Below are 19,386 nucleotides of genomic sequence, written 5' to 3'. Positions count from 1 at the left end.
TGCTTAGCGGCAACGCCTAGGCGCCGAAACGACTGCGCGGAACCCAATTTTCAACGTTAAATTAAAATTATAAATAATGGAGCTACAACTCCGGGAGTCAAGACGTATTTTACTGAAATTTTCTCCTCTTCTCGGATCTTTTTTCAAATTCCAGATATCTTTAATATTTTTGATGTTATAACTACAAAATGGACACTACATTTTTTTCACTTCGTTTTTTATTTACAACAAATGAAATTTTTAATGGGGGATAAATTAAAAAATATCGTATTCTAAGAATTGAATTCTGAATCCAATGCATCAATCGCCATATTTTTAAGAGGCTCGAATCGATTCTTCTCGAGAAACTCACTTCTCGACTAGACTATATGAATTTTAGTATAACATTAAAATTTTAATAAAAATCAAAATTTGAAAATATATCAATATCAATCTATTTCTATTTCAGTTCAATAATAATCATCAAGACTTATAAGTTACAAGCTTTAGTTAATTATTATTAAGTATTTTGTGAAAATAAACATTCCCTGATTAAACAAAATGATTTGATATGATTAAAAATGATTATTTTTCTAATTATTTTTAATCCTGTCAAATCATGTAAATCATTCTAAATCATATCTCTTAAGGGGCATTCAACATTGTGAAATCATTTTTAATCATTTTGTTTAATAAAGGTTGAAAAAAATGTATGCAATAAAAAACACTGACAAATAAATACTCTTAGAAGTCAAAAGAAGAAGTTGAAAATAACAAAAAACATTCATTAGAATCCTGATTTTAATGGCAAGCATCTAAAAATAAATTTTTTAATAGATCCACCCTTCAAATACTTTCAAAAATTTGTGAAACCCTAAAAAAAAATTTTAAAAAAGCTTATTTGCGACAAAATATTGTTATAAGTATGATAGATGTTCCAAAAAAGTGAAAATTTCTTACAATTTACAATGGTTTCAACGTTGACCTTGAATAACTTTTGAAGGAGTGCATTAATAAAAAATTTATAAGAGACCTTTTTTGCAGAGCATTCAATTTTCTGTAAGGATACATTGTAGTTTATTGGTTCGATAATTCGTTGCAGAGCTACAAAATTCCAAACTTGAAGAATCAGATTTTCCCATGTTTTTTTTTTTTTTTTTTTTTTTTTTATTATTTAACGTCGCATAAACTACTAAGGTCATGAGCGACTTACTATTAACATGAGTGGATTTTTTGAGATTGGAACTCGTTTTAAACTTTTTTAGGCTCAGCAGAATAATACACTTAAATATTGAAAATATTCATTGGTGTATGCCGGACTCGAACCCGGTCCAATGCATTTTGAAAAGCAAGGGCCGGAACCGATAGGTTACTGCGCGCCTATTTTCCCATATTATTTAAATGGAAAATGGAAAATTGTGATGCGGGACATCTTAATATTAAAATTAAGAGCTGTCCGTTAAACTGGCATATTTCTTTGGTATTGTAAACTAGATTTTCAGTATATTTTTCAAAAAAAAAAAAAAAATAGTTGATTTTTTCGATACAGCTTAATATATACATAAATTAATATATACATAATCTAATTAGTCAATTATCGTAGAAAATTTTTATTGAGAAAAAAACTGTAAAAGTTTAAGCTCATAATACTAAAATCGTAAGAAGTGTATCATTACCTTATTTAATTCCATGGAAATTCACAAGATTTCATGGAATTTCTGTAATTATCAAATTACAATAGAAAAGACGATTACAATAGATGTCTGAATGTTTCCAAAGTTTCATATAATTTTCTGAAATTTAATAAAAGTACTATTTTTAGTTTCTGATGGTAATTTTATAAACTTATATTAAATTCTACTTTACTCATATAACGAGTTTCATAAAGTTTAATACATTTTCATGAAAATTTCTAAAAATCCATTATGTATCTATTCAGTACCGCAAATTTTACTAACAAGTCTTTTAAAAAAAATTTACCGACTTTTATAATTTGATGAAATTTTATGATTGTCTTCAAATTTTATGAAATACAAGAAAAATTTATGAAATCAGTATTTTCCATCATTTAAGTCTTACTGCAATCAAAGCTGTTAAAAATTACTTAGGTTTTCTTCCTTGCTCTTTTTAGCGTTTTATGAGAAATTGAAACAGAACTACACAGAGAGAATTTTATGGTAATAAAAATACTATCATCGAAGTAATGTGAAAAGCTTCAACATACTTCAATAGTAATGAATACTACCTTTTATTATTATCAATATGACATAAATTATTAAAGTTACGACCAATATATTAATTTGAATCATCTGTTATATTACTATAAATTTGTATCTTCAACTATCTCAGATAATTTGATTAAGTATCTCGATAATAACTTTTAAAATCAAATTAATAATTTATACAATCCTTGATGATAATTATTAACGTCAGAGTTTATATTTTATCAAATTGATTCTAATATTAAATAAATAGTTATTTCTAATATTAATTAGAATAAAAAAAAAGTAATTTTAATTTTCCGTTTATCTCTACCACCACATTATTATTATTATTATTATTATTATTATTTTGTTACTAAATGCTCAGGGGGGTTATCCCCGGAGTCCGATTCTCCGAGGGCCCAGCCTGAGCTCCATCCGTTACTGCTGGACCACTCCGCACAATAAGGCGGTTAATGATCACAGCAGGCCAAAGTCATTTCCCTTAAGAGACGGAGAGAACCAAGTATAACAGCCTTCTGCATCCTAACTGCCAAGAACTCAACTTTTGATGAGCAAGCTGGAACTTTGGCAAATGAGGATACAAAAGACTGTTTCATCCCTCCTAGGACGCCAACAATCAGGACGACAAGCTTGACACGGTAACCTGGATAAAGTTTGCCAATTTCAAACAGGAGACCCTGATATATTTGTCTTTTGTGCTCTTCTTTGGCTGAGATGTTATATTCAGTTATTATTATTATTATTTTGTTATTAAATGCTCAGGGGGTTATTCCCGGAGTCCGATTCTCCGAGGGCCCAGCCTAAGCTTCATCCGTTACTGCTGGACCACTCCGCACAACAAGGCGGTTAGTGATCACAGCAGGCCAAAGTCATTTCCCTTAAGAGACGAATTATTATTATTATTATTATTATTATCACTGCTTGTATCACTGCTCCAGTTTGCTGTACGCTGATGATGGTGTTATTTATTACTCATGCAAACTGCATGATCTGGATGATGCTATTAGGAATGTTGATAAAGATATTGACACGATTGAATCGTGGTGTCGGCGGAATAAGCTCAAGATAAACTCTCTAAAGACGAAAGTTATGTTTTTTGGAAGTGGCTATAATATCAACTCCCTTAATCCTGATAGTATACCGAGACTTAAGATAGCTGGAGAAAATATCGAATATGTTAGGAGTTTCAAATATCTAGGAGTTATTCTAGACCCCACGCTGTCTTGAACTGGTCATATCACTAAAATTTGCAGCTCAGCACCAAGAACACTTTACTGCATTCGTCAGTCCACAAATTGCCTCAATACTGCTCTCAAAAGCCAGCTGGTTATCAACTTAATCCTACCGATTTTTGATTATTGTGCAATTGTGCTGACGAACTTGAACTTGAGCTTGGAAAAGAAACTAGCAGTAGCATTAAACAACTATCAGATTTTTGCTGCGGAGGCCACTTGGGGCGCTTATAAATGGCCCTCGGCCTGAACTTGAATGGCTTTCACCCCTGAATCGCCGATTGTATTTAATTGGCTGTGCTTTCTATGGCATATTAATGCTCGGTAAAAACGCGTTACTAAGCCGGAACATTAGGCCAAATCCTAACATTGCTAGGCACCGGGACAACAATAGAACTGATGCGCTCATAGCGCCGATTCCACGTACATCAACATATCAAAACTCCTTCCTCGTGCTTGGAGTTGCCTTTTGGAATTCATTGCCACCTGCTGTTTCAAGTGCCGCAACCTTGAGGGAGTTTAAAACCCGCTGTTATAATCATCTGCTCAGAATTGAACAGGCTGAAGTCTTGGGTCCATTGTTCGGCCAGTAAAAACTCGGTAGTGATGCTGTGAAATTCTTGACTGTTAATAGACTTTAAAAAAAAAAAAATAGTGCCTGATGTCATGTTACTTTTTGAACTTTATCCTAATTATTTCCTTCTTTTTGATAAGTTTAACTTCGAATACGTACTGATGATAAGAGACCAAATAATGAACATTTTCTTCTTCGGAAATTATCTTTATAAAAATGTTAAATATCTTTATTTAATTATGCTATTATATATATTAATAAAAATTCACACTCTGTAATACTTTATGTATCTTTTGGCTGTTAGGGGACGTTGTCCTACAGTCAGTTAATAAATTACATTACATTATTATTATTACAAGCAATCCTGCAGTCCCTATGTGACTGTTGTGACTTGTGAACTATATACAAATAAAATTTTGCTTTATCAATCAATGACTTTTGTCAAATTGCACTGTACTTTTTTAACTGTTGACGTTTTTAAAGATATAAGCTCATCCCGATATTACACTCATCAAGAGCTTTCTTTTGAGTACCCAGACGCATTTTTGATATATTTTTCCTATAATATATATATGAAATACATGAGAAATTAATGTGGGTATTTAAATTAAAGGTCTCGATGAATGTAATATCGCGATGAGCTTATATCGTTAAAAGTGTCAATATTTCACGATACGAGGTCATATTTATTAATTATTGATATTTTTAAAAATCTAAGTTCATCCTGATGTTACACTCATCAAGAACTTTCATTTGAGTATCCACATGCATTTTGATATATTTTTCATACATACATATATATAATATACATAAATGTATGAAAGAATTGATGTGGATATTCAAATGAAAGCCCTTGCGGTTTCAACGCCACGGTTATAATATGGCCAATTCACGGTTAAGGTAGTACTACCGTTACCACAGGAGTCAAATCCCAAAGCCTAACCTTATTTGATTAACGTAGTAGATTTCCCTATACTCAATCACGTTGAAGAAAGAGAGACAGAGATAAATTTTGAATGTTTTTTATCAATAAATATTCTCATATGCTCGGAAACCACACTGATTGTTATAAAATATGTTCTAGATGTTATTTTCTCTGGTTGTCTTAATTTTTATTAGAATCTGAACGTCCAGTTTTGTGAAATAAAATAAAGTCTGTGATTTTCCATAAGGATCAATGGTAAAGGCAAAAATATGTAAATATTGATATCTTTTTTTCAGGACTCGCCAGGCTTCCAAAAATTTTACTGCTTAATTATGATATTATAAAGTACCAATTTGCCAAATTTTATTAAATTCTGAACGTCAATTCTAAAACCGGTAGTACTACCTTAAACAGCAGTCAAACATTAGTCTATATGAAGTGATTTGACGGTCTTTATCAGGTATCATTGTGAATAAATTTTGACTGTTGACTTATCGACTGAAGATCCGAGAAATACCTTTTTTTACGGGTGAACTCACGGTGATTTTACCGACATTTGACCATTAATTCACCCGCATAGAACTAGCATAAAACTAGCTCATTGCGGTCGATTCACCGTCTCATTATAGGAATCCGATGTAACAAAATAAGTTAATTTACCCAGAATAATCGGTATTAAGCTCGTAAAATGTTCGCGTATATGATAATATTGAAAAAAAAAAAATCAGTGTAAAATCACATTGCCCAGACCGGGAATCGAACTCGGATCATCTAATCATTCGTCAGGAGATTTTCCTGTAATGCTATACCAAACGTGAATAAAAAATGTCTTTGAATCACGATCTATTTTACGTATACTTGATGTTGTTTTGATAATTATTTCTATTTCACGAACTCTAAACAATAACTCATTCTCCGAATTTGTCACCCAAAATAAATGCATTAAATTTTATTAACTATAAAGAAATCTTTAATTTCATGAGTTTATGTTAAATTTATAAATTTATAAATCATCGTTCCAGTTTTCGACACGAGAAGACTCGAATTATACTTTTTTTTTCTAAATTTGTAATGAGTTTCAAACATAATATTCAGTTTCGAGAAGCCAATCTTTCAATTTCTTTTTCAAATTATTTTTTTATCCGCGAAAATATTTTCCCGGTCATGAACGTACTTGATCAGACATGTACAGACCTAATCAGGTCTGATCATGCCTGATCATTTTTCATGTCTGTTTATTTTTTCTTCGGTAATTATTCGACTTTTTATCATAATATTGAACTCATTACTTCCTTTAGAACTAGATTTTCTGAAAATATAATTACTGAGTAATTCTGTTTTTATCAAAATGTTATTTCTCACCCAATTATAAATAAATAAAAAAGCAGCTACGAAAAATCTAAATGTACAACTCTTCTACTTAATTTTTGTGCAATGAGTTTTTATTTAATAATTGATTTATAATAATAATAAATTTAAAAATAAATTCATTAAGTTTGACAAACCTTTATATTTAATTGTAAAAAAAAAAAAAAAAAAAAAATACGATTATGGAAATTCATAGTACTTTGAGTAATATATTATGTGCTTCGTATATTTGCAAACAACAAAAGAAGCCATTTATTATTTAATCTAAATAAAGTACATTGTATGATTTTATATACATTCTTCAGTACACAATTTTTTTCGTTTAAGTTATTCTAAGTAGATTGTTTTCAATATGTACATTTCATTTTTGTCTTTAAACTATTCTACATATTTTTCATCAATAAAATGGTCATAATATTATGCATACAATCGTATATTATGTTTTAGTAATATATAAAACACTCCCTTGTCAAAAATCAAAAAGATTAAAAAAAGTATACTTAATAGTTGTAGAATTAATATTTCATGAATGTTATCACTACTATAATAATTAAATGACAATTACTACATAAAGTATGCTATAAAATACTATTGCGATGTATAATTTGTTTTCTTCAATGTATTTATTGATTAAATTGGAATTGAAAATCACAAATATCCATACAATTACTGTTAAACTTAAATTGTAAGATGTTATTTTCTTAGCATGTTCGCGTCTTTATTTGTTTATTTTTTTTTTTAAAGTATCATTTTAATATTAAACTCTAAAATGATGTTCTCTAATTCTATTTATATATGTTTTTTCTTTTCAATTTCCACTGAGTTGACTTTCTTGGTCAGAGGTAAGCTGCTCACCCTCCATTTTGGCTTGTCTTTCTGCTGCTGCTCGGGCTTGTCTTCCAGCACTAGAACGAAGATTCTTTCGTTCTACTGGTTGTTCTGTTACCACTTTTTTTCCATTTTTCGATTTTTTATGAACCATTTTCAGACTTTTAAGATCTTCTTCAGATTCAACGAAACTGTTAGATCTACTGAGATCCGATTTTAATTTATCTGTTGGATCTGGATCAGGACTCTGTAATGAACTTATAGGACCTTTATTATCATCGTTAGATGCATTAAACGACTTACTACTAGGTTCTTCTTGTAATAGATGTGATACTCCTGACGATGAAGTCAAAGTCGAATGAAGGGTAGATTTTAATGATTCCATTGAAGTTGGAGTTACTTGAAGCGGTAAATTTAATGATTGAGATTTAGTTGTTACAGATAATGGTTTTGTTACAGTTTCAAGCTCCAAACCATATTCATTTACTGGAGTTATGTTAGAAACTTCCAATTCACTACTTCGAAATTTTTTTTGGACCGGCTCGAATGTAACTTCCAACGACGAAGGTATCGGTTGCTCATTCATTGGATGTTCATACGTCCGAATTCTTTTATGAGATTTATGTAAGTCATCCACGTGTTGGCTTTTTGTTGAAAGCTCAACATTTGATTTATTTAAAAGATCTAAAGGTCCTTTTATTTCAAGTTCTTTAGATTTTTTATCTAAACGTACAGGTAGATCAGAAATATCAATTGAGTCACTATTGTCTTTTTTTTCTGATTCTGAAGATTTTTTATCATCATTATGAGAAGTCAAATCAGCATACTGCTGTAACATTAACGTAGAATCAATAGGATATCTAAAAGGCAAATTTGAAGATGAGCCAACTTTCTTTTCCGACTCTTTTTTCTTTGTAGAATCGATTGAAAAATCTTTTTGACGAGGATTACTTATTGAAGTAGCTGACTTTCTTGATGATGATACATTGGACGCAGATGAATTAAGAAGTGCAAGACTTTCATACGCAGAAGAAACTCCGCTCGGTTGGATGGAAAAAGGATTTAAACTTCCCAATCCTAATGGTGTATACAATAAACTTGGATTTGGGAAAAAGAATGGAAATGGTGTCGTTGTTGGTAAAGATGATGAAGATGCAGTAGATGATGTTGAAACTTTACTTGTTGCTAAATCTATTTTTGACCGGGATTTGGAGGAATTGCCAGAGCTGCTATTACTACTCATTATAGAACCAATATTTTTTGCGGTTGTAGTCACTGTACTTGTTTCCGCTGAACTAGAAGCTGTAGAAGCACTCAAAACAGATTCCATACCACTCAGAGATGGTAATCCGAGACCCGCAAGATTCGCAAAAAACGAATTGGTGAGGTTCATATTACTAATATTTCCAAGACTTCCTAATGCACCAAGATTCGGTAAACTGCCAAATGGCATAAGAAGTGGATTATTTTTGGGATCAAAGTTACTCATAGACAACGTCGATAGAAGAGAATTACTAAGACCAGGGAAATTTAATTGTGACGCTATCGAAGTAGAAGTAAGATTAGAAGGATTCGAAGATGCTTGGCTTGTTGGACTTGGCAGCATAGGTGGCCTTCCAGGGCTTTTTCCTTTATTGTTGCTTCGTTCTAAGCCTGGAACTCGTTTTTGCAGATCATGAGGAAGGTTTCCACGTTCCTTAACAAGTTCAGCCCATTTAGGATCAACGTCAAATATTGGATTTTCCATCAACCATTGACCAAGTCTTTTCAATTGAGGCGCTTTACTTCCAGTTACCTGTAAACAAAATTTTATTATTTTACATGTGATATTAACATTTATCGAAATTAAACTTATTGAATCTTATTGATAATGAGTGTATTGATGGATTACGGATTAGTGTATTGTTAGTAATTATTGTTTCGATGTTATATCATATTGCATAGTAAAGCACATTATTGGCTAAAGTTATATTAATTTTACAATATAAGTCTAATAATACTGTACCATACTGCATATTCATATTGACTACTCTATTAATTTATCGTAATTTATGTTAGTTCCAAATTTAAAATATGTAAGTTTTAATGTTCATGCAATCTGAGAGATTTAAGTACACAAAACATGTAAATCAACTTTTCAATAGAATAACGATAATTTCTAATAGATTTTAAGTTTATAAAAGTTTTTTTTTTTTTTAACATCCCGCTAAGAAAATCTAAGATTTTCAAAAATCGGGAAGTTAATGGTTTTGCCCCGTATTGCAAAAATCGAGTTTTCATCAGATCTCGACGTTTTAAGGTCACAGGAAGCTTTCCTGACTACCCCTGGGAGGTTGTCACTATGTATGTATGTATGTATGTATGTATGTATGTATGTATGTATGTATGTATGTAGGTATGTATGTATGTATGTATGTATGTATGTATGTATGTATGTATGTATGTATGTATGTATGTATGTATGTATGTATGTATGTATGTATATGTAAGTGTATATGCGCGCGCGTGTGTGTGTGTGTGTGTGTGTGTGTGTGTGTGTGTGTGTGTGTGTGTGTGTGTGTGTGTGTGTGTGTGTGTGAACCGCTTATAACTTTTAAACGGCTCGACCGATTTCATCGCGGTTAGTGCTGTAACGGAGTGATCGTTTCCCGTTAAAAGCCCTTTTATTCGCACTCATTTAGTTACGGACAGTGTCTCGGATAGCTCAACTGGTAGAGCCTTTGGCGCGTAACCAAATGATTCGGATTCGAGTCCCGGTCTGGGCTGTCCGAATTATATCTTTTCAGTTACCGTAAATTCCTATTGAGTAAAGACCCCCCCTTTCCCCTTTATCCTTTATTTCCCCAGTTCCCAAAATTTGTCTTTAATGACAAATTTAGTTATGAATTATGACTATCAACGGATCACAGAGCGCTGTGATCTTAAGGCCTCATAGTCATAGTTCGAGACTAGTAAGTAAGTCCCAAAGGTGAAGGTGTCGGCGTAGTGAAAGTGGGGAGAGCAGAGGAAGAAAGAAACGCACTGACAAAATCCTGAAGAGTTATTGTGACCGAACAGCCTAGCTGCACAACACGCGTAAAAATTCTTTAACTCAGGTAATTATTTTATTTCGCTCGACTAAAGTGGAACGAAGCGATGAAAATTTATTAATTTATTGCTTGCTAGGCCTTCATGACAGCTTGCATGAATTAATCCTAAATTGTAATAAGTACTAATGCTAATTTGCAGTTACAGGTGAAATAATTATCGAGGAGTATGTGACGCGGTGACCGAAGTCGTTGCCGCCAAGCAGAATACTTCACCGAGAAAAAATTGACAGCACCAAGACAAGGAGTTGCAGCTCACTGAGAGAGTGCAAATAAAACTAAAAGGACTCCAGGTACAAATGTCATGTCTGAATAATTCTTCTGGTGTGCGGTATCAGCCAGGCCCTCATGTCGGCTGAAGGTCATCGCCATTTCGCGTTCGGTCACAATCATTAGGTTTAATAAAATATTTAGAATAAAGTCCGAATAAAAGTCAAAACAAAATTCAGAACGAATTTAAGAACAAATCAGAATTAAATAACTGAATTATCAATTCATAATACCAGGAATTATTTCGGGTTATTAATTAAACACGTAGGCAGAGTCTGGATTAATTTTACTAGGAATTATTTTAGTTTGTTAATTCATGATTTCGGTGTCACGTGAAAAATTGTGCTTTGGTAATTGAGTCTGAGTAAAATCAGTTTAATTTTGTGGAGATTAAAATTAGTAAAATAGTTCAGTAAAAAGTTTTAGTAAAATCGTTAGAAATGAAAATTAATTAAAATCAACACAAATGATTTAGAATAAATTTTAATTTTGTAAAATAACACAAAAGTAAAAGTTAGAACCAGAAAATAATTGTTAAGATGGTTGCTTAAATTATTTAGCTGTAAGTAGAAAATAAAACACTTGCAAATTTCGTTTGGAAAAAAAATCGACAAAAGTTTGGGAGTCGGCCATCTTATCTTGCACTAAAACGCTGAGTAGACGACACGCAAGGTCGAGACAAACCTCAGTGTGTTATAAAGAAAAATATAATCCTCAGTTCTAAAATAAAATAAAATTCTGAGTTTCAAGTAACACAAAAGAAAGTAGAATAAAATAATTTAGTCGAAAGAAAATAAACTCAGTTATTCAGGAACAAGTAAAATAATTTAGTCAAAATTAAATCAAATAAAATCAATTGACAAATTCTTAATTCAGAAATTTAAATCAAGTAAATTAATGTGTAAATTCTGACAAAATAATTTGGACAAAATTAAAATAATTTAGTAAAGTTAATTTAAAAAATTCTGGAAAGCTTATTTAGACGAAATCAAAATAAATAGAAATAAATTTGTAAAATCTCGGACTTAACAAACACATTGTCGGCAGATTGTTAAGACCTCTGTCGTCAGATTTTAATTTATTAATTCAAGATACAAAGACCTCTTGTTATTAAATATTTGTTGTTGTATTATTAAGACCACGGCAATAAATTAGTTAAGAATTTTAATTAGAAATCTGGATTAGGATAAATTGGAATAAATGGATTTAGGCAAATTAGTTAATCGGATTTTAGTTGGGAAATTAATTTATATTGGATTGGAATTTAACTTGTAAAATTACCGGAAAAATATTTTGTGTATTTGAATTAATAATAGTGTGTGTGTGGGTGTGAGTACAATTACAGTGTTGCCTAGGGATTCATGGTATCTTCCTCTGTTTCCTGGGCACACTTAGAAACCTTTACATAGACGCCCAGGTAGGAGGTGTAAAGGGAATAAGAGTTAGAGTTAAGCGTTAATTATTTTACAATGGGTCCCTGTTGAAAAACTCCAATAAAACCCCATCAAAAGCGACAAAAACCACTTAGAAAATAATAAAATTTATGGGTTTCTAAGTGGCTTTTGTCGCTTTAGATGGGATCCTATTGGAAATTTTAAACCGGGGTTTTATTATCGTAAAAAAATTGGTTAAAAAAATAAGTTTTTAAAATGAATTTCTTTTGTTGGTTTTTGTTTCCTTCCTAGCAATCTCTCACGATCCTGTAGAACTACTCTATGCTCTGGTCCAGTTTCTGAATACTACGAATAAAAATCCAGTGGCGCCCTAAATAAATAACAGGAGTGACCAATAAGAGAATAAATTCCGTTTCAGTGCCATTCGAAAAGGCTTGACCAAACTTAGATTTTGAATACAATTTGGATCAAATCGGACCGGTGGATTTAAAGTCTCAAAAAAACTACTAAAAAAATTTTTTTCAAATGTGGTTTTTTTTGTAATAACTTTGAAACGGCTTTAAAAATCGATTACAAAAACTAATCAGCTCTTAACCGTGAAAAGATTAACGTCAGCCCGTTCAAAATTGGTTGATTCGTTCGATAAATACCGTGAACGAAAAAAAAGGTTTTTTTCGGAATTACTCCGAAATTCCTAGTTCAATCATTCTAAACTTAAAAATTCTTCATGAGACTGAAAAAACTGCGTCAAATGCTGCCAACCTCGTGAAAATTAGTTCATTCCTTCAAAAGTTATTGCGGTTTGAAAATTTTAAAAATAGTGTTGTGTCAAACTCCTATTAGACTTTCAAGCTCGAAGATCGCAAAAGCATAGAAAAGCTATTTCTTTAAGCTCTTCAAGTTTAAAATAACCTAAATTGCATCTTTGAGCTCGAAGAGCTCAAAATCGTAATAAGTGCAATTTCAAGCGTTTAGATATGAAACTAGCGGGAAGTTGCAGAGATGCCCTCCAGGGCCAACCATTTTTCAAATTTTTTTTTTTCGTTAGTTGATTAAGCGAAACTCTGAAGAACTGAAGCAGTGTGAACAATTATTTATTTGAACTTAATATAATGTAGAGAAAATCATTTTCATTGTTTTTGGCTAGTTGTGATTATGAGCAACTTATCGATTATAAGTTAATAATTCTATCTAATTTATATTCTTAATTTTTTTTTCTGACATAAGAATGATCGACAAGTAGAGAATCATCTATAAAATTTTTACCTTTTTTCCAGTTAATCTGTTGACTACAGCAACATTTTCTTCTCCAGTGAGTTTTTTCCAGTCAAGAAGGGATGGATCAACTCGAGGTCGACGTCTTCTGGGGGTATTAAGATATTCAGCTCCAAGTTGTTCAGAAATTGCTGTTTGTTCGGCAAGCCATTTGTTAACTTTAGCTTCATGAGAATATGAACTAATTTTTGAAGAATACTCAGCAACTTTATTTATGTCTGCAATCATAGCTTCATAACTCTTGCGATGGCCACTAGATGACAAATGACTTGAATTAAACGTTTGCTGCTGATGTTGTGATTGTTGTGAACCTTGCTTTTGTTGTTGTTGTTGTTGTTGTTGTTGTTGTTCTTGCTGTTGTTGCTGTTGTTGTTGTTGTTGTTGTTGTTGTTGTTGTTGTTGTTGTTGTTGTTGTTGTTGTTGTTGTTGTTGTTGTTGTTGTTGTTGTTGTTGTTGTTGTTGTTGTTGTTGTTGTTGTTGTTGTTGTTGTTGTTGTTGTTGTTGTTGTTGTTGTTGTTGTTGTTGTTGTTGTTGTTGTTGTTTTTAGTTGTTGTTGTTGTTGTTGTTGTTGTTGTTGTTGTTGTTGTTGTTGTTGTTTTAGTTGTTGTTGTTGCTGAGGGGTGGTTGTTGCTGCTGCTGTTGTTGTTGTTTTTGGTGTTGTTTTAGTTGTTGTTGTTGTTGTTGTTGTTGTTGTTGTTGTTGTTGTTGCTGCTGCTGCTGCTGCTGATGTTGACGTTCTGATAATTGACTTTGATATATTTCTTGTTTTTTCAAATCACGATTTTGCTGTTCAGGTTGACTCAGAAAAACCGAAAAATTATCTTTGTGGGAATGTAACGAAGATGTCGGTAAAGTTGATGAGGATCCAGACGTTCGTGATGTTGGAACTGATGTAACAGTTATAGAAAATGGTTTTTGTCCGGTTGCTACAGAATGGGGGAATCCTGCAGAAACAGAAGCTGGTGTTACCGTCACATTGGGTGTAATTGTATTTTTTTTAATATACTCCATGTAATGACTATTTTCTTGTTGCTCTTTTGCAGCACTAAGTCCTAAAACAATTTCATCAAGTTTTTTTCGCTTTTTCTCTTTACCAATGATAGGTTCATCGATAGGGCAATTTTTTCTTTTCATCAGTTTATCGAGCATACTGTCTAATTTACCTTTATTACTATTATTTTGTTTATTTTTGCTAGGCATTGAAAAGTCTTGAACTTCATTCATAATATCTTTATTTGAATCGTTAACACTTTTTGTATAATTAGATGATAAATCGATTGGTGTTAAGGTACTTGAAGTACCAGGAATAATAGTAGTTTTACCAGTAGTCGAATATTTTATTTCAAATGGTATACTAGGAGTACGAACATGCTGATGCGCTGGAGGCGGTTGAAGTGTTATTGTTCGCCGAGATTCATCATTTGCATTGTCTTCATTGGTATCCCAATTATTAGAAGATATCGTAGGCTTACTTAAACTTGAAGAACTTGATGATAATTGAGATGATAAATGACTATTATTCAACAATGCATGTAATTTAGCTCGCTCAGTTTCTACATCAATCGCGATGTGTCGTTTCCTTTTTTTAGTTACGGCTAAATTATTTAAACTAGGAACCGCCCGTGAAATTCCATGATCTGTTGTAATTGTTATTACTTCAGAAATATCCTTTTCACTAATAATGGGTTCTACTTCATCTCCAGCCGTAAAATTAATTGCAACAGGCCACTCTTTGTGTTCAATTGCGTGAACGATATGCATCAAACGAGCTTCAATAGCGTGCTCTTTAGGCCATTTGAGTGAAGCTTGATAATTATGAGTGAAAAACTGAGCTACATTCGACTCTGGAAAATCAACTGTTTTATCCCGTAATACAAAAGTATCAATTTGCGTCAATCTCGAAAGAGGCTGTATAACTTCTAAATCAGGAAACATGGCCTTGAGTTCGGCTGCCTGAACGCTACATTTGTCTTCAGCATCAAAAATTTTTTTAACGTCTGTTTTAGTGGTTACAATATCATCCACTTTTGTTTTTGTATCATTTTTGATCTGTGAATCTTCAAATTTATCAGCTGAATTTACTTCAGATGTTGATTGAAGTTCACAAAGTCTAATTGAAATTTTCGGCTTACATTCAGAATCAGATTCAATTTTTATTTCAGTTTGGATCTCTTCTACATTATTTGTAGCCTCATGTAGATTTTGATTGCTTGTTTCATTTTTCTCATTATCAACTGGAATTGAAGACAACTTCTCAGAATTTGAATCATTTTTGGTTTTAGTAATATTCGATCCATTATCGGAATGTTCAGAAGATTTATCTATGTCTATTTCCATATTTTCATTAGGTTTTTGGATTTCTGTATTTTGATCTTTTATTTCTGGAGTTTGATCATGTGATTCACTATTAGTTTTATCAGGATCCACAGAAGATATAACATCTTCATGTTCTTTTGTATCCATAGGTTCATCAACATTTTCGTCAGCTTTTAATTTTTCATTTGTACTATTGATTTCTTTTATTACATTAGTATCTTTTATTTCGTGACCATCAGGTCGTTCACTCTTGTCTATCGATATATTTTCAATTTTTAAATCTTCATTATTTTTTTCAATATTCTCAGACTCACTTTTTTTCTTCTCATGAGAAGTTGGTGTTATAAGTGTGTCTTTTTCTTCATTTTTATTAATTTCTGTAGGCGGTGCGATTGGAACGGTAGTAATAGTCAATGTACTATTCGGAAATTTATCGTCAATTTTATCTTCAGTTTTAACAATAGTTAATTCGGCTTGATTAATATCAACATTATCTTCTAATTTTTTATCACTTAGCGTATCTTTATCTTTTTTAACCGCTACTTTTTCAATTTTTAATGTACCTTCTCCTTTTTCAAGTTTGACAAGTATTTCGTTTTTATCGAACTTGAGTATATCGTCTTTATTTTCAACTTTAATAAGTTTCTCTGTTTTATTGAAAATCATTGAAGAAGATGGAGTCGTTCCAAATATACTTTTACCGACAATTTTGTGAAATGAAAAGTCTAAGTCATTAAGGATAGTTATGTCAGTTCGCCCTAATCCATGTTTTGCAGCACCAAACAATAACTCTTTGTCGTGTTTTCCTGGAATCCACCAATCCGGTGTATCACCTGAAGGCTGACACAAACATAACCGTTCGTCAAGATGTGGATGAGATAAAATTTCTTCTCTAATTTTGCTGAGAAGATCAACACGATCGAGTATTTGGCGAGCTTTACAAGGAGACAATTGATCTACTAAAATATCTAAATAAAAATAATTCAAATCAATAAAACTGCCTTGAAAGAAATAATAGCAATAAATGAAAAACAAAAAACTTACCATCGTCATCTGCCATTTTCATATTGGCAACTTTTTTACACATTATTCGAAAAGACATATAATAATCAGTGAGATCAGCATCTATTTTTTATCAAACTTAGCTAGACTTTTGAATTTGACCCAATCATACTGTGCCTTTTTCTATCATAATTAACACCATAAGTAGAAATCACTCTAAAAATTCGTTTTCTTCTCGACGAGACCATTTAGCTTTTTGTTCTTCAACGCGACTTCTTTCACGCTCTTTGACCATAGCCTCCATTTTTTCTCGTCTTTCCATTTTCTATAAAATAAGTTCATAATTAAGCACAATTGAAAAATGGTAATAAATAAGAATGTTTCAGGTAAAGTTTAGTATAGATGAATAAAGTGTAGGATAGTAATTATTTAAAGTGCATATCATCACAATGAAGTCCGAATAATTCGTACACTGATTTCACATGTCGCAAAACCAAAAAAATGAAAAAAAAAAAAAAAAAAAAATAATAAAAATTAATCTAGAAAATGAATAGAAAATTTATCATTCTTCAAATAAGTTACTACCCGCCTTTTATAAATTGAAAAAATGTAACAATTGCAGGTTAAAATATTTCATTTTTTTTTTTCAGTTACTTTTCAATTCTTTAATTTCTACTTTAAAAATAAATTGAAATACCCACCAGATTCTATCAACCTAAATTTACGTGTAGGTCTTTAAGTTACATCATTTTTCATAAAAAAAAAAAAAAAAAAAAAAATAATGGGGGTCAATTTAATTATTTTCTGCAATTTAACTAGAGAGATTACGGTTTGGATACTTGAAATTGAGGTTCAATTTCACTGAGGATTAATATTTTTTTTTAATTTAAAAAAAAAAAAAAAAAAAAAAAAAAAAAAAAAAGTTTTTATTTTTTATCAATTATTGAACAACTATTTAAAAAAATCATATTATTTTTCGTTAAATCTGATGTATATTTTAGTAGGCTAAATAAATCCACATGGTGATAAAAATCTTTGTTATTAGGGTTTCTGGAGTGCTCAAAAAGTAATGATTTAAACGATTGTTATCAACAAAAAATCAATTCAGAACAACAGAAAAACAGAACACACAACAGTGAAAATTGATGGTTAAAAAAATAATAGTTTTTGATAACAAATAAAAAAAAATTTTTAATTATTAATACTATGAATTATTTTTTCTCTAAAAATTAAACGAAAAAACAAGAAAAAAGTTTCGGTTTAGATTTATTTATTTAATAAAAGTTTTTTAAATCATCCAACTTTACGTAGAATCCTCCATAAGTAATTCAAATGAAGAACATTTAATGCTTAACGGGAGATACTTTATATTTAAATTGGAGGCTCCACCTTTGCGAGAACAATTTTTATTCAAAGTTACGAACTTTTGTGTTTAAAAAAGGGCAACAATCAGCCAAGTTAAAAATGATAAAGATTACCGATTATACTAACCAAAAGATACATCGCGAGCTGTTGCAAGTCCCATCCTTGTATATTGAGAGCTGGATCCGTAGTAGCTACAGTTGGATTAGTTATTTCAACATCTACACTTGATTTACCAACTTTTGGAACAGTTTTACTTATTTCATCTTTTTTACTAACACTTCGTTGATAAGAAGAAATGATACGACGTAAGCGTGTATTTAAGTCTACGACAGATGGCCAAATTTTTTCATCGTCGAGTATAACTTCGTTCTCATCATGGCTGTTGCTGGCTTCTAATGCACAACTATCTTGTGTTAGTTTGTTAGCTAAAGTTGGCGAATCGTTTTGCACATCCTTGCTCAATTTATCGGAATCTTTACAGTCTTTTGACATACTTAAAGATTCATTGTCATCGATATCTTGATCAAGATTACTGTCATCTCTGGGGGCAGAAAAACAAAATTATAATTATTTGAAACAAATCAAATGTTATGCACAAAAAAATTTCCATCATAAATTACTATGAGCGCATATCACCAGAGAGCTATAAAAAACGCTTGTGGAAATTTTCGATAATACTACAAATAGATCGTCTTTGGTTTTCAATGAACCATCCCATTAATCGTTACCGTTTTTTTAAACTGTAAAAATTTCTGAGCTTGAGATGGCATTCTTAAATTCTAAATTAGCTTGGATTGTCTCTTTGAAACTAGTTTATATAACAGATAATTCCATCAGCTCTAATATAAATTTTTCAGAAATCGTTCATTAGAACAAAAACAAATGTGGTTTTCACAAGTTTTTTTGTCAAAAATTTGATTATATCCATACAAAATTATGAACGTAATTGTGTCCAAAAATTGCGTCATTACATGCATGCATAAGTATATTCTTAAAAGATTTTTCCGTAAAAACAATAATCATTTAGTAGTTCTCTATTCCTGAAATTGTCGTTCCAATTCTATTTTTCTAACCACAAACTTCTAAGACTCAGTATTTTCTGATAAAAATGATACTTATTTGAAAAAAACACCCTTGATACTTTCTAATCAGGATCCCTTGTCTAAACAACTCACAAAAATGAAAGTTTGGCGGTAAGAACGCAATCTAAATAAAATGAAGACCAATTTATTCAAAACAATCGAAAAGATCAATATCTTATGAAATCTGTAAATCAATAATGAAAGAAAAAAAAGTGCTGCGTAAGAAATTAAGATGAAAAACACTCGGGGATTCGTTTAGTAGTTTAATGTATTAGAAAACCATCATTGTAGCTGTCAAACATCGCAGTTAACACATGGGAAATATTTTGTAAAACAATTTACCTTCCTAATACTGTATTAACTTTACTTAATAATAATTTTACTAATAGACCTATATAATACCAGCTCTAAATTACTTTAGACAAACTTCTCCGAGGCTTAAATAAATGTCAACTGGGTAATGCT

At 31.2% G+C, this 19,386-nt stretch overlaps 2 protein-coding genes across 2 annotated transcripts in view; both read right to left on the bottom strand.

Moving 5' to 3' along the window:
• Positions 1 to 2,190, bottom strand: part of LOC141536477 (outer dynein arm-docking complex subunit 4) — a 132,826-nt gene extending 130,636 nt beyond the window's left edge. Inside the window, exon 1 of the mRNA XM_074257011.1 lies at positions 1,656 to 2,190. Coding sequence (XP_074113112.1) covers positions 1,656 to 1,670 — 15 coding nt within the window. The 5' untranslated portion in view covers positions 1,671 to 2,190. The remainder of the gene's footprint in view (positions 1 to 1,655) is intronic.
• Positions 2,191 to 6,508: 4,318 nt separating this feature from the next.
• The window catches only part of Kis (chromodomain helicase DNA binding protein kismet), a 44,089-nt gene continuing 31,211 nt past the window's right edge, over positions 6,509 to 19,386 (bottom strand). Inside the window, 8 exon segments of the mRNA XM_074257400.1 lie at positions 6,509 to 8,926; positions 13,148 to 13,447; positions 13,841 to 16,440; positions 16,517 to 16,600; positions 16,603 to 16,659; positions 16,662 to 16,694; positions 16,697 to 16,799; positions 17,966 to 18,380. Coding sequence (XP_074113501.1) covers positions 7,112 to 8,926; positions 13,148 to 13,447; positions 13,841 to 16,440; positions 16,517 to 16,600; positions 16,603 to 16,659; positions 16,662 to 16,694; positions 16,697 to 16,799; positions 17,966 to 18,380 — 5,407 coding nt within the window. The 3' untranslated portion in view covers positions 6,509 to 7,111.

The sequence above is a fragment of the Cotesia typhae genome, unplaced genomic scaffold, assembly GCF_013202065.1.
Source record: "Cotesia typhae breed Kobodo isofemale line unplaced genomic scaffold, CoteBio_Ctyphae scaffold_152, whole genome shotgun sequence".
Taxonomy (NCBI): domain Eukaryota; kingdom Metazoa; phylum Arthropoda; class Insecta; order Hymenoptera; family Braconidae; genus Cotesia; species Cotesia typhae.
This window is presented reverse-complemented; position numbering and strand designations above follow the sequence as displayed.